We start from the raw sequence: 24,780 nt of genomic DNA on the forward strand, positions 1-24,780 counted from the left end.
CAGTGCCCACCTATTTTAGCATCTACGTCAACTAATTATTTTTATTTGGCAGAAATGATCTTTAAATTACTACAAATAATGAGATCACATTGCAAGCTGAGACGGAATAGCTAGAAGGAGCAGGTACGTACCATTCCACAAGTCTAATACGAACATATGTATACGAGCATGATATAAGTATTACTTGCGTACACAAAAACTAATCACCTTCTTGAACTAGCCTGGGTGTTCATCCTTAACTGGAAGCTAATTCATTGTCCAGCTTTCTACTTTTATAATTAAGAAAAATTAATGAAACTGACTTCAAAACTTTACATTTTAACAAAAAATAATCTAATAATTTTATTTAATGATAAGGACAAAAAGAAGAAAAACATAAAATATAAACATGTGTGCCCAGCGAGTGTTAAATAAATTTCATAAACAGTGTAGTAGCGTTAAGTTTCATAAACAGTGTAGTAGCGTTAAGTTTCATAAACAGTGTAGTACCGTTAAGTTTCATAAACAGTATAGTACCGTTAAGTTTCATAAACAAAGTAGTAAGTTTCATAAATAGTGTAGTACATTTCATAAATAATGGAGTACCGTTAAATTTCATAAATAGTGTAGTAAGTTTCATAAACAATATGTGTGAGGATGCACGGGTCCTGCGTGTCAATTTTTTTAAAGTTATTTTTAATAAAACCAATTGGCAATTTGGAATATAGCTCAATATCTAATAAGTCCTTACAATATTTCTTCTTTTACCAATGCTAGACTCTTTTACTTTCACATTCTCATATTTTAATATACGTCAATATATTATTAATTATCTCAAACTTGTGTCCAAGTCATTTGGTTTTAAATTTGAGTGGGGATTCGAATCACGTACATATACGAGCTCCATTGTATGAAAGATTGAACTAGTCTCATTAATATTTGACTTAGCATGCAGTAGTCAGTTCAATGCCAAATAAGTACTAATTAAAAAAAGGCTAAAACGCGTTTAGATATATGTGGTGTAGCCTAGGTCGCATTATATATAAAAAGGGCTGGCTTAGCTAATAGCTACGGGAACGAAGGAGCCAAACTTCATATCTCAAGTAATTAAAATGGTTCGCAAGGCCTGCAGCGTTTACATGATCCCCTTCTTTCTATTGCTATTGTTTTCATCAGAATTAGTCTTTGCCAATGTTTCTGAAGATCCAATACACAGTTACTCTCTCTTTCTCTCTCTCTCTCTCTCTCTCTCTCTCTCATGCACAAATTGAATTCTTGTTTAGGTCTGATAAATATTTCATTTGCGATTTTTTTTAAATTAAAATTAAAAGCTACTTTTTTAATATTTAAAATTTGTCTTGATTTCTATTTTTTTATTTCAATTTTTAGTTCTCAAACAAATTAAAAAAAATTAAAAATAAAAACTAGAAAAGTGAAAAGGTAACCAGCCTTTAACATCTATATATGTCAACTAATGATGGAAGTTTCTTCTTATCATTGCATATGATGCAGGGAAGATGATGATTAGTAGGTCGCAGCATCTGCAAATGCAAATGGAGACCATTTTGGCAAAGAAAGGGGCGCAAATAGGCGTACCAATAGTATCTAACCCACCTGGAATAGGAAAGTAAGTCCCATGAGCCGGCCACCTAGGACCCATCAGGGATCGCCCCGATTGTAAAATTTTTATTTTTTTTAGTGAATAAAATATTATTCAAAGTTACATTACGGGAATGTTTTTCATGCTACATGTTTAAGGAAAGAAAATAAGTCAACGATTCACTTAGAGTGATTATAGCTAGGATCCTAATGTAATTATCAAGCAATCAGGATGTATTTACCTAGAGTAGACTTCCTTTTACTGTATAAAGCCATGTATCATTGTATGATTCAATATCAAGTCAATTACGTAAGAAATTATATTCATCTGCAAACTCCATTTTCCTTTTAGTTTTCACACTACAAGCATTGGATTATTTAGAATGGTTTGGTAGATAAATTTTTCACGGCTCAGTATACTAAATGTCATAATATAATTGATTAGAAATTTTTTTTTCAAGTTTTCAACCAATTGTATTATTACAGCTTGTGTACCAAGCCGTGTTCTCGACACACTAAAAAATGTCTCGGTCTCGTGAATCCATACCCCATCCAATACTCGTAGCATAGAAGTAGAACCCTTACATTACATCATAAAAAGTATGGCAGCTATTTCGTTCTCATAAACTTGATAAACAAAGTAACAAACTACTTTCGTATTCAGTTCATGCGTGTTAGGGTTGTTCTCATTTTTATGCCCTCTACTTTTTATTTAAGCACTTGCTCATCTACTTCATCTGTTCGTTAAATTTCAGATGTTTTCAAACTTTTATGCTTCAAATATTTTTAACACTTTCTAGACAGCAGCAACCAACCAAAGTTTCTTAATGTTTTTATTTTTGGTTCCAGAATCAACTGAGTTTTGATTAGTATATCTAAGCAGCACCACTGATGTATGGTAAGCGGTTTGATTATATATGAACTACTGGAAGACGTGTATGAGAGTGAGTGGCGACGTTAATTACTAAATTAATCATGACTTTAATTCATTTCATTAATCATGATAAATCTGCATTTTGGGCAGAAAATGAGAATGATGTCGAGTTTCAGATGACAATGGAAGAAATAATCCAAAAAAAGGTCGCACGCTCTTTGCCATTGTTTATTTATCACTTAATGGGTTATTACGCTCTTTGCTACTGTTTATTTATCACTTAATGGGTTATGCATAAAGGGAAATATTTCTTCATTTTAGGGGAAAAAGTGCTAGCAACAGTGGCATAAATATTTCTATTCGAACATTTTCACTTCTTCAAATGTCACGTGTCATTTTTTGACACAAAAATAAGACCTTTAATGCTTTTGGTTAAAAATTAATGATTTAAAAAAAAAAGAAAATTATTATTGGTACTTTAAAATTCTTATTTTGTACTCTAAACTTTTTATACTTAAAAAGGAAAAATACAATCATAAAGAATGCAAAATAAGATTATTGAATGCCAATAATATTTCCAAGGTCTTCAAGGGTTTTTTTTTAGGAAAACTAATGAAAAGGGTTTGAAAACTTTAAGTTTGAATGACAATGACAAAATAAAGGGTAAAGTGAATAGTATCAGAATTGACTTTTTAGTATAAAAATGTAATTTTTCGTTAAAATAAATAGTACCTTGAGTTTTTCGTTAAAACTCATTTTTTTTCTTATATAAAAACGAAACATGTTGTAACAACCTGTTTTCAAAATTTAGGTGTGGGACCCACCACTGTGTAGCATTTGTAACCGGCCCATTGATCCATTCTCCTCCCGTGACACATTCCACCTTCCACCTTCTAGAACTCACTCTCTCTTTTCAAACTCTCTGTCTTCTCTTCTCTCCACATCACCATAGCCCAACGAGAGCTCGAGACACCATCACCACAGATTCTAATTAAATCGAGACCCCAAACCACCAAATACAAAACCTGCGCAACCTGGGGATCCCTATGGTACCGTGGTATGTTAAATTATGTAATGGGAAGTAGGAGAATCCAAGCAGGGGTTCTCGGTGAGAGTAGCTCTAATGGAATCAAGCTACAACCTTTGAATGCCTTCTAGCATCTTGGATTAAATCTGGGTTCGAAAATATGGGTGTCTGACCTCTGTGATTATTTGTTCTTCACCCCAGCTTCTAGCATGGAGCTCCGGCGAGGAACCCGTCGAACTTGGGGTCCCATGAGCTCGAATTGGTCCCGTTCGAAACTCAGGTAGCTTAACCCGTGCTCTGCGTGTTAATTTCAAGTTTAAATTCGAGAAGTTTAACCTCTGTATATCTGTGCATGTATTCTCAGTTTTTCCGGTAACGAACTCCGGAGGAAATCCGAGAGTTCAAAGCGAATCCTTGTTAGAATTTTAATGGGGTCGGACCTATGACAGTTTTGTGAGATTTTTGTAAGGTTTTGGAATATGAATCTTCGATTTCACACCTGCATGCATCTTTGTTTTATTCCCAGAAAACCGGCAATGGAAATCCGACATGTTCATGTCGAATCGAAGTGAATTTGACTCGATTTCATCTGTTATGATGCCATGAGGAAATTATCTGAATTTCTGGTGAAATTCTAGTGCAAACCCATGTGAAACCGAGGTGTTTCACCTCTGTTCATTCTCTGCAATCAGTTCCAGAAACCAGCGAACCCACACCAGTGCAACTCCGGTGAAATCTGAGACAAATCTACCCTCTTTCATCCTTAATCTGTGATTGGGTAAATCCTAAACCCTTATTTGGTGTTAGAATTTGTACAATGTTAAAGTATGCTTAGTAAAGCTAAGTGTTATCTTATAGGTGCGATGTTATGATACAAAGTTGAATTATGGGGCACCTATGGTGGATTATACTCTCATCATCGGTGAGTGAACCCCTTCTTAAATGAATATTTTATAACTATTAGTCTAGCGTGCATTTTAAATTTCATGATATAAACATGCCTTGTATTATGCTTTATGGAATTTCATATTCACGGTTAGAAAATTGTGTTTTACAGAGATTGCTTTACGAAATATTTCTGATTATCGAATTTATATTTTCTAAAGGTTTTGAAATAGTGGTTTTATACGAATGAATTGTGGTGGATTTATTTGTGAGGATGGAAAGGTAAGACTCTCACATCGTTAAAAGGAGAAACTTGTAAGGGCTTATAAGAGGTTGTACTACTTCTCATATTGCAAATTGGTTTTATGGTGGAACCTCAATTTTCTTCATGGTATCAGAGCAGATTAGCCCACGTGTGAACTTTAATGGCTACCCGCTCTTCATATCACTCAATTCGTGTTGTCCACGTATTTGGCTTGAAAATTTGCTATATGTGATTTTATGATGTAAGTTAGCTCAACTTTCTGCACTTTAGTGATTCCTATTTCTTATTGAAAGGAGAAAGTCACATATCATTGAAAGGAGAAACCTTGCAAGGGCTTATAAGAGGTTGTGTTATTCCCTTTATTACCAATTGATTTTACGATGGAAACTAGCTCAACTTTCTACACTTTAGTGATTACTATTTCTTATTATTAGCTTTTGATATACATAAAAATATATATTAATTACTATCTTGAACTAATGTTCAAGTCATTTGGACATTTATAAATTCGAGTGGGAACCGGAATCACGTGCACTTATCTTGAACGTATGGAATGTTGAAGATAAAAGATATTGCCACAGCATCAGTGCCACATCAGCATTGCCATGTCAGCAAGTTAGTTGAAAGTTGTAGCTGATAGAATTGGTTATAGTTGGTTATATCTGTTAGACAAATAGCTTAGGAGCTAAGCTTTGCACTATATAACAGAGCGATAGAACCAACCTGTATTCATTCAAGTATCTTAGAAATAAATCTAATTCTACAATCCTTTGCTGTCTCTCTCTTCTTCCTCAGTGTTCTTCTCTGCAACTTCATTACTTTTCTGCATTTCTTGAATACTATTAACATGGTATCTTCACCAATGGTTCCGATTTCTGGTTTTGTTTCTTCCGTTGTGCTATTGTGATTGCTCGTATGTGTTTCTGCTGTGATGGGTACCTTCGATCAAGCTTAGAATCGTCAGGTTTTTCTTTTTGTTTTCTACACTCTACATGTTTGATAGATTGTGCCAGTGAGAATTTTGTGCTGCTAGGTTCAAGGGCCGATGCCATTTTTTGATTGAATTGTTAAAAGCAGATAAAGGCCGATGCCATTTCTTGATTGAATTGTTGGAAGAAGATGAAGGCCGATGCCATTCCTTCTTGTTGAAGATAATAGTTCTTGATTGTTGCTCGTACGCAAAAAGGCCGATGCCAAAGAAATCTTGAATACATAGTGTGAATTTGTAAGAGGGTTTCCTGTGCATTTGTGAAAAGTATATTGAATTGTTGAAAGTATGGCGTTCAATTCTGTTAAAATTGAGAGTCTTTTGGGTATGATTACTGTCAAACTACAAGAAGATAACTTTGTAAAGTGGAGCTTTCAGTTTTAAGTCGGTTCTTAGGGGATATGATCTTTTTGATGCTGGTGTGACAAAAGAAATTACTAAAACCTATAATGAATTGGTCAAGAAAAATGTTTTCTTGTTTAGTTTGTTAATTGCAACACTTTCGAATGAAGTTATGGATCATGTCCTTGGCTGCGAGAATTCACAGGAAGCGTGGAAAGGTTTGGAAGAGAGATATGCATCTATCTCAGTTGTAAGAATCAATCAACTCAAGATTGAATTTCATACTGCACAAAAGGGGGTTGATTCAGTAGATAAATTGCTTAGGTTGCAGCGTATTAGAGACCAATTAATTGTTGCAGGAGAAAAGATCACTAAAAATGATTTGGTGATTGCTGCTTTATCTGGATTGCCAACAGAATTTGAGATGATCAAGACAGTAATTCTTGCAAGGGAAACTCCAATTTCATTGAAAATTTTCAGGGCTCAGCTTCTTGGTGTTGAGGGAAGTATTAAGTCAAAACTCAATACCTTGTCTAACTTAATGTCTGCAATGTATGTTCAAGGAAGTTCTTCAGGTTCACAAAGTTAAGGAGGCTACCAAGGCTATGAACAAGTTGAAAGCTCAAATAATCAAAGAAATCAGGGGGGAAATGTTTTCAATGGATGATCTAGCTATGGAAGTAATGGTGGAAAGACCTTTAATTCACAACAAAGGTCTAACCACAACAATAGGGGGTTCTTTGGTGGAAACAAGTGCTCAACAAACTTGGGAATTGGTACCACCACCAGCAGATGATAGATCCATTATTGGCAGCACATGGGTATACAAACTCAAAAAGAATCCAGATGGTACAATCTCAAGGCATAAAGCTAGGCTAGTGGCACAAGGGTTCTCTCAAGAATAAGGGATTGATTATTCAGAAACCTTTAGCCATGTTGTGAGACACACCACAGTAAGGATACTTTTGGCATTGGATGCAATCAAATATTGGGATTTAAGACAACTAGACATCAAAAATGCATTTTTGCATGGTGAATTGCAAGAGGATATTTACATGAAACAACGTCAGGGTTGTGTGGATATGACTAATGCATCCTAAGTATGCAAACTTATCAAGTCTCTATATGGACTTAAACAAGCTCCAGGAGCTTGGAACTCCAAATTCACAAGCTACCTACCTGCAATGGGATTTAAAGCTTCAGCATCTGATTCAAGTTTATTTGTCAAACAGTGTGGTGGTGATGTTATCATACTACTGTTATATGTAGATGATATTATAATCATTGGTTCTAATTCAAGTAAGGTGCAAAATGTCATCACAGAGTTATCTGAGGTGTTTGAACTCAAAGATATGGGCAGGTTAACATACTTTCTTGCGTTGCAAGTCAATTACAAGAAGAATGGTGATATCTGTGTAAATCAATCTAAGTACGTCAAAGATCTTCTTCATAAAGCTGGAATGGAATCTTGTAAGCCAGCATCAACACTATGTAAGCCACACAATCCAATGCTAGCCCCTGAAGGAAAAGTGTTGATTGATCCCAGGTTTGTATAGAAGTATTGTAGGATCTTTGCAATATCTAACCTTTATAAGGCCAGATATTGCATATGTAGTAAATTTTGTACGTCAGTTCATGGCTTCACCTACAGAGGTACATTTAAGGGAAGTTAAAAGGATTTTAAGGTTTCCAAAAGGAACTATGCAGAATGGTATAACATTTTCAACTGATACAGAAGTGAGAATCACTACATTTAGTGATTCAAATTGGGTTGTAGACTTGAACACAAGGAGGTCAGTCACTGGTTATGTAGTCTACATTGGGAATAATCTAATGTCTTGGCAGTTAAAGAAGCATGATTTAGTTTCAAGGAGTTCTGCATAAGCTGAGTATAAGGCATTAGCCTACACTGTAGATGATGTAGCATAGATACGAAACATTTTGAAAGATATGGATGTTGTGCTACCTTTTCCACTGTGATATATTGTGATAATAAGTCTGCCATTTGACACACCTCGATCCCGATGTTCGTGGGACATCAAGATGGCCACGTGCTGGTCGACACCCGAGGGTGACGAAAGCCATTTAATTAATGCGTAAGCCGAGAACATGGAAAACATGCATATAAATTTTGTTCGAAAACTAATATAATGAAGTAATATTCAACTATCAACAATGAAAAAAACATAATGGTAATGCATAACATGTTCAGAGCATAATCTAATTCAGAATACAACAAAAGATGCTATTACAATGACATCAAAGTAGAAGAGATGGCATGATGTCACTAGTAGGGGAATGCCTTGTAGCTCAGGTCGTAATCCTCGTTTCTATGTCCTGAAGGGGTGTAGAACAAACATGAGTGTACCAAATTGATATATATATATATATATATATGTATGTATATATATATATAATACTGAAAAAGTTATCAACATACTAACTTCCAAAGTTTTAATGAAAACATCAATAGCATAATACGTAGTAGGTTTCTGAAACCCTAGCATGCCATAAAACCTTTCCAAAACATATCTCGTATATAGTGTGATAAATAGTGGTATCCAATAACAATATCTCCCGGCCCAATACCAGCTTCTATGTCTTTGTGCCCGTAGCTAGAGATTATTTTTCCTGGCCCAATGCCAGCTCCATGTCTCTAGGCCCGAAGCCAAAGATTATTTCTCCCGACCCACAGCCAACAACCATATACCTCGCCCATGGCGGAGTAGTGACCAATAGATAAGCACAAAACCATTGAACATAGTCTTTCCAAACATAGGTACATATATCTCAAAAACATCTTTATAGTATAAAGTCATTCATCATCTATACTATAAAGAAGTGTGCAAAAGCATGTTCATAAGCAATATAAATTTATCTATCATCTATACTACAAAGAACATGAGTTCGATAAAATATGGTATTCCAAAATATTCTCAGTAAGCATAATATCTCATAAAACGTAATCATTAAATTATGCATTTCATGTATGCATTTCTACTATTAAAACATGCATTTTAGAAGGGATCCACTCACAGATACTCTATCGTCATATAGCCGTATGAAATAGAAATGACGGAATCGCCGCTAATAGTGTCACCTAAACACATAAAGTGTACAATTAACAAAACTACACTCAAACGATTGAATTTCAGGAAACAGGCGTCATAAACTAATTCGGGATGTTGAAAAACATAAAAAGGGACCTTGGGTACAGTCACGCGCCACCCCATGCGCCCTCACGCATTGTCGCAAGGTGGCGGCTTCAGCAGCCACATGCCGTCGTAGGTCACCGAAAAATTCTTCATCGGCTGCCATAAGAGCACAGGCGACCACAATTGCATATTCATATTAGTTAAATTTATGTGTTTTCATTTACGTTCTTTCTTCATAACTTTCATGCATGTTAATATGGCTTTGTCATTCTCGGGTGTTGGCCAGCACGTGCCTGCCCTGACATTTGGAGGATATTGAGGTCGGGTGTGTCACCCTAGCAGTGGCTAGGGTCAGTGGCAGCCCATTTCCCTGTTATTCTTCCTACTTTCCTCCTCTGTTGTTCTTTGTTTTTCCTACCCGTTTTTCCTCTGTCATCCACCCCCTTGGGCTTCTGATTTAACTTGCCTTTGCCCCCGATCGGAAATTCTCCTTTTCCAATCTATCCTTTCTTATCCTCCCCCATAATCTTTCCACCTCCATGCATCTACTCAAATCATTTTCTTTCTCTCCCGCGTGACTTCATCCGATCTTGATTCCATTGTTTCGATCTGTAACGTTTTCATTCTACCTGTGTTTCACGACTTTCTAAGGAGTGGAGAGCTTGGGCTCAGGTGGTTACACCACCACCTTCCATTTGTGTGTCGCTCTCAGCACTGTTGCCTGTGGGAGGTTTTTTCCCATTGGCTTCCTTCCCTTGGTGGATGCAAACTTGATCTGTGGGGTGTTTGTTTGAGGATGATGCAATTTGTTTACGGTTATGTTCCTGGGGCTTGGCTGGGTTTGAACTTCGGCAATTGCAGGGGGTGTGCTCTCTGTAAATTTGTGCATCCGGTTGTGTATGTTTGTTGTGCAATGATGGTAAAATTTCAAAAAGGATCCTCTCCTAAGCAGATGGAGAGGATCCTCCTAACCAGGCCCATCGGGCCGTTCATTTTTTATCCAACGGCTATAATTATTATAACTTTTAAAGGGGTCATTTGTTTGTAGCCGTTGGATAAAAAATGAACGGCCCGATGAGCCTGGTCAAAAGGATCCTCTCCATCTGCTCAGGAGAGGATCCTGGTTACCTTATGGCCAAAAAAAACTTGGTAGTTTTACTTTGGCGTACCATTTGACTTGAGGACCAATTATACCATAGTTATTATTTTCTTACTTATAATCTATTGCTGTACTTATTTGATTTTCTCTTTTGCTGTACTTATTTGATTTTCAATATATGACCGTGGAATGGTTTGGTTTCTGGAAGAGTTGAGTCTCATAAATCGCAATCATGGGGCAACGACCTTGACTAATCAGCATGAAGGGAAATACTAAGTTCAATAATTATTTGATATATACAAAAGTCAAATGACTAACTATTTGGTGTAAATGTCAAATAACTAAATACCATTACTAAAAAGGGTAAATAGTAGAAATGGTCTCTGAGATTTGCATAACTCATCACTTTGGTCCCTAACATTTCAAATCAATCAAAGTGGCCCCTGAGATTGTCCACCATCCATCATTTTGATCATTCCGTTAAAAACTCCGTTAAGTGTCTCGGAGCTCTTAGCCGGAAGTTTGGGCAATTTTCAAAGCTTCGTAACTCAATCGTTTCTTAACCAAATTCGACCCATAATATATCAAAATGAAGATAGGAAAGTGTAGAATAAGATTATACCTATTTGGAAGTCCAATGATTGCCGGAGATGGCCGGAAAATAGCCTCAAAGTTGACTGGTCCGAGGGAAAACTGGAAAACTCGTTGGAAACTGGGTTAACTTTAAACGTTCATAACTTCTTCAATACTATATGAAATCAAGTGATTTAAAAACGAAAATCATACTTCTCGACAAGACAAAGAGAATGATACATTTTTTACGGCTAACTCGTCATGGTTTGGCCGGAAAACGGCTTGAAAGTGGCAGAGAAGTATGATTTTCGTTTTTTAATCACTTGATTTCATTTAGTATTGAAGAAGTTATGAACGTTTAAAGTTAACCCAGCTTCCGACGTGTTTTCCAGTTTTTCCTCGGACCAGTCAACTTTGAGACTATTTTCCGGCCATCTCCGGCAACCATTGGGCTTCCAAATAGGTATAATCTTATTCTACACTTTCCTATCTTCATTTTGATATATTATGGGTCGAATTTGGTTAAGAAACGATTGAGTTACGAAGTTTTGAAAATTGCCCAAACTTCCGGCCAAGAGCTCCGAGACACTTAACAGAGTTTTTAACGGAATGATCAAAATGATGGACGGTGAACAATCTCAGGGACCACTTTGATTGATTTGAAATGTTAGGGACCAAAGTGATGAGTTATGCAAATCTCAGGGACCATTTTGGCTATTTAGCCTTACTAAAAATTAAAAACGTATTTAATGAGACATGTACTTGGTCGTATTTAATCTGCCATTAGGACGTGATTTTCTGCACTGCACGATTCACTCAGTCTTTGTCTTTACTATTGTATTGTATTCTAATATTTGCCTTCTATGGCTTTACAAAGTCAACTGATGTAACATGTATATATACAATCTGTGATACTGCAAATAATCAAGTAAATCAATCACAAATTATTCTCTGCTCTTTTGCGTTCATACTTTCCTTTCCAATCTCAAATTCTTTTGCGTACATATACCTAAAACAATGGTTCACAAGGCCTGCGTTGTCTGCATGATTCTCTTCATTGCATTGCTATTGCTCTCATCCAAAACAGACTTTGCCAATGTTTCTGATGATCCAATACACAGTTACTCTCTCTCTGTCTCTCTCTCTCAATTGATTTCTTACGCATGGTTTGGCATTACTGTTGATTTAAGTACTATCATACTAAAATATATTGCCGTTCTGCAGATTAATAGTATGCTTGTCAAGCATGCCATGTAAAATATAGGGCAACAATATATGGGAATTGTTATTAGCACCTCAAAAAACTCATTTGGCATTCCAAACTTTCTATAATTAGACAGAAAAATACACTTGTAAGGTGTGCAAAATGAGATTTTTAGAGTGCTAATATCAGTTTCCTAATATATTTGTCTTATAAATATTTAGCTACATATACAAGCTAGATTCGCTTATCATCAAGTTTCTCTTGTAGGTACCACAACCATCGCCTGAAGGTTGAAATTTGCTTTTAAACAATTGAGAAAAGTAGAGTACACAACTCTAATATTTAAGTGTTAGACAAAATAAGTAAACAAATTATTTGTATTACACTCACAAATATTACAACGCACAAATTCTCGAAGACACAATTTTAAAGGTTATGACACTCTCTTACTTTTTAGAGACAAACTCTAAAAAACTCACATTCCTCACAAAGACCTTATATCTCACTCACACTTAATGGAACTCACTTCTTGGTTATTTCCTTGCTTGCCACTTCTTGGTTCTCTTTTACTTGCTTGCCACTTCTTGATTCTAAATGGGGTGGATGACTTGGAACAAATACAAACTCCTATAGGTATCGTATCCCACAATTTCTCAAAGGGTGAAACAAATTCTAACCTTAGTTGAGAAAGCCTGTTGATCACATAAGCTGCAGTTCTCATAGCTTCAGCTCAAAACCTTTCTGGTACATTTTTCACATGTAGCATACTCTGACATATCTCTGAAAGATGTCAATTCTTTCTTTCTATTACATCGTTCTGTTGTGGAGTGTTGGCATAAGTGAATTGGTGACGTATTTCATATTATCGTAGATATTGGAAGAACTCACATGAGTTATACTCCTTCATTATCTATGCATAAGCAACGAATCTTTTTTCCTACTTCTCCTTCGACTATCTCTTTTCTTTCATAAAGAAATCCCACACGTACATGAAGAAGTCATCAATGAACGTCACCATGCATTGCATCCCACCTACCAATGGTTGCTTGATAGGCTCAAACACATCAGAGTGAACCAACTCTAATGGTTCTTTTGCTTTGAATTTTGACTCCTCGTATGGTAGTTGATGTGTTTGACCATACTAGCATCCTGCATAAACTATGTCTAAGCTAATGTAGCCCCTTAAGCATTGATTTCTTCATCATCACATTTAGCTTACAATAGCTAACATGACCCAATCTCATATACCATAAATTTGTTGTCTCGTTACTCTTTGTCTTGTCTACTTATGCAAATTTTTTTATACTACATAGACTGACTCCAATCTTCATCCCTTTGTTGGTGGCAATTCTAAGACCTTGAGATATCGATACACCTTCACATCTTGGGGATCGAACAAGACATAGTAACCTGACGATGTCAGCTGTACCAATCAGAGCAGATTCTGAGCATGGTAGACATCTTGTAGTGACACCTGGTTAGGACTATATCGGGGCAGCATTACTGCCTTACCGACATAGGCTATCGGTAACCTTGGTTATCAGGTATTACTACCACGCCATGTATTCAGAAAGATACTGCAACTTCTCTTAATCTCCCGTCATATGATTTGAACAACCTAAATCCACGATTCTCGTAGTCAGTCTGTTCTAGACTTCTTGTTGTGAGAGCTAACTTCTACTTCCCTGTAGCAAAAGATGTTTCGGGGTCCCAATCTTCCTCAAGTTCTTATTTGTTTTTTGGAAGTGGCAACATTACTCTCGACATAAATTTTCTTTCTACAGTTGTAACATTTGCCTTCAAACATTTCATTATTCTCAAACTCAACAAATGATGATTGAGTCAGCCATCCTTGTAACGACAACGAAGCCTCAGTATTCAGGTTTCAGGCTGAATAATTATTCTTTCTATCCTAGATTCTACAATGGCAGCAATAGGATTTAATTCAGAAATTTCAGGGCACATGTGGACTTTACCTTGTGAAAATACTGAACAATCGTTATATCCCGTTGTGCCACTGATAATAGCTTATACTTGAGAAGTTGTAGCCTTGTTTGTTCTTTTTTTAAAGGAGTGTGGGGAAGGTGTCCAATACTTTTTTCGGTGTTGTGGCTTTTCGTCCAACAATTCTTCTTCAATTTTGATCTTCAGGGAAAACATTGCTTTTCCTGCTTTGATTTTCCACTTACGCAATGTGCCATTGGTGTTTTCTTCCGACTGAGTACCTTCACTACAACCTTACAAATAAGACTCCATGTACGCCGCCCACATGTTGTAATTTTTGTTGTTGAGCTTCTTGATTCCTTCAACTACTTATAGATCACCCATTGTGCCGGCAAAATTTCGAGAACCCAAACAAAATTAGCCAACAATCTTGTGAAGTATTGAACTTCTCAAGATTCTCGAAAGCTTCACCATAGCCGGTCCCTGACCATACCATTCTAATACCTCTTGAGCTTTATGCCAAAAAACTTGATAGTGTCCTTGTGTCCTTGGGCTATCCTTTTGGATAACTCGCGATGAGCCCATATGTGTCAAAACCGAATCTTATCCTCCCCCAACCACACACCAACAACTGTAAGATCAAAGTATTGAGTGTATCAACGATGTATCTGTGACAGATAAAACTTGGACTGTTCACTTGATTCCTACAGCAGTATTTTGTTATTGTTCGAATACAAAATAGCAGTTAGTCTCTTTCTCATATATGTATACATTTATTCGTTTTTAGCATGTATGATTTATACATGATTACCAAGTTTCCTTATTGCCATTGCAGAGAAAGTGACGACCAGTAGGCGGTATTTGCAAATAAAGATTAGCGTGGCGAACAAAATAAGCGTACCAGTACAAAATAAAGCGCCCGGAGTAGGACATTGACACCGAGCGAATAGCTAATCTAGCAATTGAAGATGAATTTGCACATGATCCAATTTATAAAGGTTTGATTCATTTGGAATAACCACAAGGTGTGTTTACCTTATTTAGTTCTTGCTATTTATAGTTCAATGTTTTTAAGCTCAGGTTCGTGCTTGTATTGTCCCTAGTTGTAATCTATGCGTCTTCTTAATTAGTGTTTATCCTATATATTCATGGAGGGATGTTCCATGACTACCTAAATAAACCATTGTCCCTTATTGTAATATTAATTCAGATTTTGAGAGTAAAACACAGCCTTTGGCTTGGGAAAGAGTAATTTCTTCTCTTATCTCTAACTCTAGGGTGGATTAATTAATCGTTATAGTAGCGAGTTATCGACTTTGAGTGTTCACTTGAGGAACATGAATTGAAGTGGATGATCTAAGGAATTGAAGTGGATGATCTAAGGAAGTGAGTGACCATGAATCCTTGATCACCAAGTGCATGCTAGATCTCTAGATTACAGGTATCTTCAAGAATATAGGAAACTAGATAATTTCGTAGCAGATCAGGTTTTCGCATCTAATGGAACAAAAATGGTCAATCTTAGCAAGTCAATGGACTTAGCCCACTTATCCGAAACAAAATGACGGTGGCATCGCTTTTCCGTTTGTACAACTCTGCGATAGAGGCTGTTGAGTGCATGATCGAGTTTCTGAGCTATTCATATTTCGATATGCCTTACTCCGGCCCTACAATGGTCGTGTTAGTGTAAAAGGTTGGCTCGACACAAGCCAAGATGAATGTGAAGAGAATCCCACATCAGAGAATTACAACTACAATCTAAGGTTTAAATAAGGTGTTCCACTCCTAATTGCACTAAGGTCTTTTGAGATAAAATATCACACCTGAGGTTCACTCAGCATGATACCACCCAGGAAAATTAGGCCTAGGTGGTTAAGTGGGGCTAATATCAGTGTCCGACAGCCTTAGTAGTGGACACTTATGTGGTTCGGCTTTGGCGCGCACCTTCAAGGTGGAAGGCACATGGTCAAACTCTGATACACGGTGGCAACTCATTACTCTTGGAGGACTAGGGAAAAAAAGGTGAAGCATGGTTGATAGAGCAGGGCTTGGGAATCCTAGTCTGCCAAGAGCTAAGTGGAGCACCGCCAAGGTGGCGATTGTTGGTGTTAAAGGTTGGCCCAATACAAGTCAAGATGGATGTGAAGAGAATCCCACATCGGAGAAGTACAACAATAATCTAAGGTTTAAATGTAGGTGTTTCACTTCTAATTGCGCCAAGTGAAGAAAATCCCATATCGGAGAAGTACAAAAATAATCTAAGATGTGTTCCACTTCTAATTGCACCGTGATCTTTTGAGATAAAACCTCATACCTGAGGTCCATTGGCATGTCCTTTCCATCAAACTTGCATGAAATAAAGAAAGGAATTCAGGAATTAATCAACTGGATAACTATACAGACAAAAGAAACAGCAGTTTCATGAACAAAGTCAAAACAAAGATTGAAGTCCAAAACCATACGAAAGAGAAACTGCTGCAATTTTCTCAAATCAAATAGTACCACATTGATGGCATCACACATAAGATAAGCAGACACAAACCAATCAAAAGTACCAATCTTCCTTTTTGTTATCTGATATTATCAATTAAAAAAAGGAAGAAGAAGAGCATTAAACAACTTATTAACCCACTAAATGGATGCCACATTGACGCAAGCCGGGTATGGGGAAACCCGTAAACAGCTTACTTTTGGTGATGATAAAGATAAATCCTTTTCAGTTTGACACACTGTTCTCCGAGCTGCGGAGAAAAAAAAAAAGGTATGCAGCATCTTCTTCCAGTCCGCCTGTTAAAGTTTCACATTCATTTGTTGCTAGAAAATTCTTAAAATTATTGTGAGGAGCTTTCTATCCGTTGATTAATTCTTAAAATTTCTTAAACGTCTTTGTGATTGGGCTGGCCTTGGTAGGTGTTGATAGGATGGAGCATGTACAATTCAGTCTTCATGTTCAGTTTTCAGCCGATGGAACTTGAAGAAGAATTAATGAAGCTGTAGAACTACGTAAGAGTTTGGGGCTTCCATCAGCTAGTACAAATGTGTGGAGACTGGAGATTCCATCTTGTCAACGGTGAAGCAGACAGGTACATGACCTTGAGTAGTAAATTTACATTTCTGCTAGTGTTTTTTAGTTGACTATGAATGAAGATTCTCCCCTTGTCTCTTGTCTTTTGTCTTATTCTGCTCCTCCAAGAGTTGAACATGTGTGGATGTTATGTTGTAGGATTAATAGAAACTTGTTAAGTTTGTCTTTTGGTAACAAGCCTTCAAATTTGGAATTCAAATTGGTGTAAACGAAACATGTGGGATTTGTATCACTTAATCTGAAATGTGTAGAGTGCATCTGGCGTGTTGTGTGACCGCCGTATGCCACTGAAGCTTAAGGGAAAATTTTATAGGACGGCAATAAGGCCGGCGATGCTGTATGGCACAGAATGTTGGGCAGTGAAGCATCAACACGTACACAAAATGGGTGTAGCAGAGATGAGGATGCTTCGTTGGATGTGTGGGCACACGAGAAAGGATAAGATTAGGAATGAGGATATCCGGGGTAAAGTAGGAGTAGCCGAAATTGAAGGAAAGATGAGAGAAAATCGGTTACGGTGGTTTGGACATGTGCAAAGAAGGCCTACCGACGCTCCGATTAGAAGATACGACTATGGGTCAGAGGTTCAGGGCCGAAGGGGTAGAGGAAGACCTAGGAAAACTTTGGAAGAGACTCTAAGAAAAGACTTAGAGTACTTGGATCTAACGAAGGACATGACACAGGACCGAACACAATGGCGTTCTAAGATTCATATAGCCGATCCCACTCAGTGACTTGGATTTTCCAAGTCTCCAACCGAGAAGTTTTCCTCACTCAGGAAATTAAGGGAACACTACCTCAACCTACATGCTCCACTCACAAAGCTCCAACAAAAGAAAATTCAAAGAACTTAGCGAAGAAGGCTTTGGTGTATTTAACTCAATACGTTGAAATGAAGGAAAGCTTATTTATTGATATCCCCGATAAGCTACAAATATGTACATATACATGAGTCAAAATAAACAAACAAGAGGGAGCCTTCACAAAGGTTGCTTAGGAGAAGTCTCAGCAGTCGGTAGAGCCCCAGAAAGAGAAGGCACCAGAGAGGGATCATTCGGAGCCTCAGTACTGGACAGAACCCTAGAAGGAGGAGGCATCAGAGGTTGATCATTTGGAGCTTCATTACGCGGTACAGCCCCAGAAGACGAAGGCAATAAATGCCTTTGGAACAAACCCACAAATCTCTGATGATCAAGTAAAACCTGACCATCAGTTTCCTTCAGCTGGTCCAGCTTCCTCTTCATGTTTGTAGCATAGTCATGTGCGAGACGGTGCAACTGTTTATTCTCATGCTTGAGCCCTCTAATCTCCTGTTTGAGACTCATCACTTCGGCCGCCAATGATTCAACTTGGCGGGTTCGAGCAAATAGGCGTTGGGCCATATTAGACACAGAACCTGCACACTGAACACTGAGAGCCAGCGAATCCTTAACAGCTAACTCATCAGACCGTTTGGAAAGTAGTCTGTTATCTTTGGGAGTGAGAAGGCTCCTGGCCACCACCGCAGCGGTCATATCATTCTTCATAACGGAATCCCCAACGGTAAGAGGACCAGTAGGGGAGACGAAGGATGGGCGCCATATGTTGTCTGGAGAAGGCGGGGCTGCCTCTTCAACAAGGTTTAAGTCAAAACGACGGTCGGAGGGGCCAGACATTTTCAAAGGTGTTGAAGAGAGAAGAGGTCGGACAAATCAAGATCTTAGAAGTGCAAGAATGGAGCTTCTACTGGTGGAGATTCAAGTGTGCTTTGGAACTTAATGCCAGCCCTATAAAAAGCTGCACTCGACGGAGCTTCAGACATCGAAGAGGCGCCTGCTCAGAAATCGAAGAGGCGTTTGCTTTCTCAAAAGCTGGGCTGCTTAGAGACCACGAGGGTTGATCTCATAAATCGAAGAGATGTTTGCTTTCTCAAAAGTTGGGCTGCTCAAAGACCACGAAAGCCGATCTCAGAAATCGAAGAGGCGTTCGCTTCCTCAAAAGCTGGGCTCCTCAGAGACCACGAGGGCCGATCTCAGAAATCGAAGAGGCACCTACTTTTCCAACCTTGTCAGCACCTGTCACACGCACACTCAGCGTTGCGGAAATTATGGGTATTCTGTCGAAGACTTCTGGGGAAGTAGAAAACACATGAATCTTACTGCCTAATCACCCACTTCCTACACGCAACAATAGCTCATGGGTACCACAGATAACTTTGCCAAAGTCCTCTGCCAAAGTTGAGCACGTGAAGCTTGCAGCTCCCACTACATCGCTCTGACCAAGAAAGGTAAAAGAATAGCAAAGAAACAGCACTAACAAAGTTTAGACCCATAAATTTTGAAGGTCTAGCTACCATATTATTACCCACAAGGGTAAAGGAACAATACCACTGCTGGATAATTGGAAAGTCCCTGTGTGTCAACCTCTGTGCCTCGTGGCAAGGTAGACTAGCAAACATGCCCAACCTTTACTCACATTCGAGAAAACACTCCCAATAAAATTGCTTGCTCCAAAATCGAAGAGGCACCGTCCTCCGAATCTCGAGAGCCAGACTCCCAACATGATTACTTTCTCAAAAATCGAAGAGACACTGCTCCCCGAATCTCGAGAGCCAGACCCCCAGCATGATGCTTTCTCAAAAATCGAAGAGGCATCGTTCTTCGAATCAATCGAAGAGGCGCTCGCTTTCTCAAAAGCTGGGCTGCTCAGAGACCACGAGGGCCGATCTCAGAAATTGAAGAGGCACCTACTTTTCTAGGCTTGTGAGCACCTGTCACAAGCACACTCAGCTTTGCGGAAATTATGGGCATTCTGTCGAAGACTTCTGGTGAAGTAGAAAACATATGAATCTTACTGTTCAATCACCCACTTCCCACACGCAACAATAGCTCATGGGTACCACAGATAACTTTGCCAAAGTCTTTTCCAAAGTTGAGCATGTGAAGCTTGTAGCTCCCACTACATCGCTCTGACCAAGAAAGGTAAAAGAATAGCAAAAAAAACTGCACTAACAAAGTTTAGACACATAAATTTTGAAGGTCTAGCTAACATATTATTACCCACAAGGGTAAAGGAACAGTACCACTGTTGGATAATTGAAGTCCCTGTGTGTCAACCTTCGTGCTTCGTGGCAAGGTAGACTAGCAAACATGCCCAACCTTTACTCACATCCGAGAAAACACTCCCAACAAGATTGCTTACTCCAAAATCGAAGAGGCACCGTCCTCCGAATCTCGAGAGCCAGACTCCCAACATGATTACTTTCTCAAAAATCGAAGAGACATTGCTCCCCGAATCTCGAGCGCCAGACCCCCAGCATGATTGCTTTCTCAAAAATCGAAGAAGCATCGTTCTCCGAATCTCGAGAGCCAGATACCACATACCACATACCACTTTTTCAAAGTGCTCTGACAGAGTTAAAACATGTGAAGCTGGCAGCTCCCACTACCGTGCTATGACCAAGCAGGGTAAAGGAATAGCATTACTACTTTTTGTTAGGGAGACTCCTATATATGTCGACCTCCATCCCCAACGGACAGGCAGACTTGCAAAAATGCTCAACCCTTCCTCATATATGAGAGGGCACTCCCAACGAAGCCTTTCGAAATATTCAGCTTTCTTTCCCCCCGATAATACCTCTGCAAACAAGCTATACTAGAGCAAGAATATCTCATATCATCAGGGTTAAAAGCAAGAGTATCCCATATCATGCTTTTTCCCTGTCTTTTCCTTTGGCCTCGTTTTTACCTGCAAGACAAGGAGAAAGAGAGCAATCAGTCAGCACTTGAAATCAAGTTACCAGCCAGGAACTGACTGCCTGGAACCCCTTACCTGATTACTTACCTGGCATTGTTCTCGAGTACTCATCTTCAACATCTTATGCGTCCAGGGAAGATACCGCATCTGCTCGAGGGACAGATAGGGCAAGTGCGAAGGATACAAGGAAGCATGTGGAGACAAGCGTAACAGCACACATGCCGATACATCCATTACTCTGTCAAAAGCAAAAGTATCCCATATCAGCATGGTCGAACGTACTCTAGATTTGATGGACTTGTTTTGACCCTCAAATTCTTCAGTCGGCCTTATACTCTGGAGGAAACCAGAAAACCCTCCAGCTCAGTTCAAGAATTAGACTGTGGAAAGTTACTTCTTCAAAAGCAAAAGTATTCCATATCATCTCTTCTCATTTTTCTTCTCTTTATCCTTCATGCTGCTGCAAGATGGGGAGAAGGTGAACAATCAGCCGGAGCTCTGATTGCTTACCTTGTCTGTCACCTCTTTCAGCAGATCCCCTAGCTCGGCGACTTGGGGGACTCCTACTACATGGTTTGTATCGCGCTTGACCAAGCCTGAAACTACAAGTAAGCTTCAAGTGAAATTGATACATTACCTTGTGCATCTTCACCAGTTAAAGATACCACCCCTGGATGGAGGAAGAGTACTTCCAGAGAAGCTGCCACATCTACCTATGCGACAGATAAGGCAAGTCAAGATGATACCACACTCCGATACTTAGAAGTTTCGTGATTACGAGATCGTTCTCCCACAATATTTCCTAATGTCATTTGTACTCTAATGTCATTTGTACTAAATCATTCACTTGTACTCACTAAAGGAGAGCTTGAACATATGTACTTGTGTAAACCCTTCACAATTAATGAGAACTCTTCTATTCCGCGGACGTAGCCAATCTGGGTGAACCACGTACATCTTGTGTTTGCTTTCCTATCTCTATCCATTTATATACTTATCCACACTAATGATCGGAGCAATCTAGTGAAGATCACAAAAAGCGACTGTTTTCGCTACCTAGGATCTATCTCGCAAGAGAACGGAGAATTAGATGGAGATCTCAACCATAGAATACGAGCTGGATGGATGAAGTGTAAGAGTGCATCCGGCGTGTTGTGTGACCGTCGTAGGCCACTGAAGCTCAAGGGAAAATTTTATAGGACGGCAATAAGGCCAGCGATGTTGTATGGCACAGAATGTTGGGCGGTGAAACATCAACACGTACACAAAATGGGTGTAGCGGAGATGAGGATGCTTCGTGGGATGTGTGGGCACACGAGAAAGGATAAGATTGAGAATGAGGATATCCGAGGTAAAGTAGGAGTAGCCGAAATTGAAGGAAAGATGAGAAAAAATCGGTTCTGGTGATTTGGACATGTGCAAAGAAGGCCGACTGACGCTCCGGTTCGAAGATGTGACTACGGGACAGAGGTTCAGGACCGAAGGGGTAGAGGAAGACTTAGGAAAACTTTGGAAGAAACTCTAAGAAAAGGCTTAGAGTACTTGAATCTAACGGAGGATATGACACAAAACCGAGCGCAATGGCGTTCTAGGATTCATATAGCCGACCCCACTTAGTGGGAAAAGGCTTTGTTGTTGTTGTTGTTGTTGTATACTAGTTCACCAATTTTCCTGTTGATATCCATTTTTCACCACAGATTCTCAGGACTAATAGTGCATATATTTGGATGTGTAGAGGTAGTAGCATTGTCTGCTGCTTGGGTTGAGTAGTAAGAAGCAGAAGTAGAGGCCTGTATTAGTAGAATTGACCAAGTTAATTATGTAAACTGGAGACCGTCTTCGGAAGTTTAAAAGAAGAAGGATTGGATGTGTCAAAATCCAAGGAAAGGGATCCATATATCTGTCCTCAAAGAACAAAGGTAGGATACCCCACAAAATGTAACATTCTTCAGGCAGCACAGTTTATACTTTTTGTTTTTGTGCTTTATGAGATCTGTAGTATGTGAATGTTTAATTTCCTGTTGCAACTATTTAGGTTATGGAAAACGGGATCTTTTATTCCATTTCACTTGAGGGACAGAAGACAGGGTTTAATGCTGACCAGTGTGGAAACCGTCAATTCATATCAACAATTTCAGACGGTCAGAAAGTTCTTGATATGTTCTGCTACAGTGGTAGTTTTGCTCTAAATGCTGCACAAGGGGGTGCTGCGAATGTCATTGGTATGAATAATTTGATTTAGAACATGTCTTTCTATAAGAACTTCACTGAAATTGGCTAGGTTCGATTCTTACTGAACTGCCATTCAAAGCTAGATTTTGTCCCACTTTTGTTGTTTGGTCATCCTGCTCATAAAATACGAATATGAGGCCATGGAGGGAACTTTAATACCAAAGACGTATTCATTTTGTGAGGCAACAAAAGCTGAGAATTTTTCACCTGATATACATTAACTTTCTCGGAAATCTTCTGTTTAAAAGGACGTCTAGAATTCGATGCTATATATTCATCTTTATAGGACATCTTAAGATTGCATGTTCAAAAGCTAGATGAGTTTCCAATCATTCCTGTATTCCGTCAGGCATCGATTCATCATTGCCTGCGATTGAGCTAGCCAAAGAAAATGTTCTTAACAACATGGATCCAGGAAGAATAACGTTTTTGAAAAAAGATGCAAGTGAGTTTATGAAGGGTGCTCTTTCTAGGAATGAATCATGGGATATTGTCATTTTAGATCCTCCCAAACTAGCACCCCGAAAGAAGGTACTATTCAGTTAAATCCGTACCATGTATTCGAGTTGTTTCATTACAAATATGAGCACATTGCTTGTTCCCCCGTCTGTTACTCATTGCTTCTTCTGCCTGTCCGTTAGTGATTCTTTTGTGAATCTTACCGCTTCTTATTGGGTTGTTATTGAATCCAGGTTTTACATATTGCATCAGGGATGTATAGAAATTTGAATTCATTGGCAATGCAGTACAAAGAGAGGTGGTCTTCTCATGACTTGTTCATGTTCGGTAGCTATGACGCAAAGTGGGACGTTCTTTCGTATTCTTCAGGCAAATTGAACGGTACCTTCACTAAATGTTTAACGCCCTAAATACAGTAGACGTTACTAATCTCATGAAATTCTATGAACACCGATTTCCCCTGGCTTAGGAGCCTTGTATAAAGAAGATTACTCGTTCAGGTTCATGTGTGTTTCCGACTGTTGATGAATGTTTCAGATGAATATAGGTTGATGCTGTATCTACAATAGAAAAAGCTCTGATTTTCACCATCTTTCTATGGATTGCTTCTTTCGCCTCTTTCGCCATCAAAGTACCTATGGTACCAGTTCATATTTGGTTACCTAAAGCTCATGTAGAGGCGCACCTACGGCAGGTTCTGTCATCTTGGCAGGAATTCCTTTAAATTGGGAATCTACGGGTTTGTAAGATATTCAATACCCATGTTTCCCAAAGCGACACTTTGTTCCACTCCTTTCATTTATACTTCAAGCGCGATTGCTATAATGTATCTAAAGAGCTTCAAAATCAACAGTTTTCTACACTTGGGAACTGAAACTAGAGACAGCATACAATCCTGCCCCGAAGCACGGTTACGAAAATGTTGTTTTTGGCCAAAATGAATAGAATTTGTGTTCGTGCTCTCTCTTTCTTCTGCACTCCCTTCCCTTATTTCTGCAAGTGCACAGGAAGACAGGCGTAAAACGAAAATCTCTTTTGATTTTTGAAATGGCAGATACTGTTGGCTTGTTACCTGAATCAAACCATGACACTTTATTCATATAAATTTGGTTGATAATTAATTTGAGGAGCAACTCTTCATCTCTCTCAACTTATTTGCTTGCTAACATTTTCAGGGTGCAGCATCAGCGGCAAGGAGAAAAAAAACCATTCTCTGGGATGCCGTAGCGGCACGCAATCATCCCATTGACCCATCCTACCCAGAAGGCAAATACCTTTCTAACGTCCTTCCGAGGGTCCTTCGAAGATTGACAAACTTACTTTAGAACACAAGCG

At 38.7% G+C, this 24,780-nt stretch overlaps 1 protein-coding gene and 2 long non-coding RNA genes across 7 annotated transcripts; all 3 read left to right on the forward strand.

The window, feature by feature from the left end:
- The first annotated feature begins 621 nt into the window (after positions 1 to 621).
- On the forward strand, positions 622 to 1,702 carry LOC126624619 (uncharacterized). Its single transcript, XR_007624167.1, has 2 exons — positions 622 to 1,194; positions 1,492 to 1,702. It is a non-coding gene; the product is annotated as an uncharacterized LOC126624619 (long non-coding RNA).
- A 1,622-nt stretch (positions 1,703 to 3,324) lies between these two features.
- On the forward strand, positions 3,325 to 15,198 carry LOC126624613 (uncharacterized). Of its 2 annotated transcripts, XR_007624160.1 has the most exons (5): positions 3,325 to 3,759; positions 4,006 to 4,257; positions 4,338 to 4,401; positions 4,586 to 11,906; positions 14,770 to 15,198. It is a non-coding gene; the product is annotated as an uncharacterized LOC126624613 (long non-coding RNA). The 2 variants fall into 2 exon arrangements; XR_007624159.1 differs by having other exon boundaries at positions 4,338 to 11,906.
- A 1,427-nt stretch (positions 15,199 to 16,625) lies between these two features.
- Positions 16,626 to 24,720, forward strand: LOC126624607 (uncharacterized). Of its 4 annotated transcripts, none has more exons than XM_050293686.1 (6): positions 16,629 to 17,017; positions 22,490 to 22,673; positions 22,790 to 22,976; positions 23,336 to 23,517; positions 23,679 to 23,826; positions 24,621 to 24,720. In XM_050293686.1, the coding sequence occupies exons 3-6, from the start codon at positions 22,793 to 22,795 to the stop codon at positions 24,692 to 24,694; spliced, it is 588 nt and encodes a 195-aa protein (XP_050149643.1). In that variant the 5' UTR covers positions 16,629 to 17,017; positions 22,490 to 22,673; positions 22,790 to 22,792; the 3' UTR covers positions 24,695 to 24,720. The 4 variants fall into 4 exon arrangements, 3 of the variants coding, with proteins under 3 accessions (XP_050149643.1, XP_050149645.1, XP_050149644.1); XM_050293688.1 differs by lacking the exon at positions 24,621 to 24,720 and adding an exon at positions 23,993 to 24,299 and having other exon boundaries at positions 16,631 to 17,017; XR_007624158.1 differs by having other exon boundaries at positions 16,626 to 17,017; positions 22,790 to 23,517; positions 23,679 to 24,188; positions 24,621 to 24,711.
- Positions 24,721 to 24,780: the final 60 nt, after the last annotated feature.

The sequence above is a fragment of the Malus sylvestris genome, chromosome 5, assembly GCF_916048215.2.
Source record: "Malus sylvestris chromosome 5, drMalSylv7.2, whole genome shotgun sequence".
Taxonomy (NCBI): domain Eukaryota; kingdom Viridiplantae; phylum Streptophyta; class Magnoliopsida; order Rosales; family Rosaceae; genus Malus; species Malus sylvestris.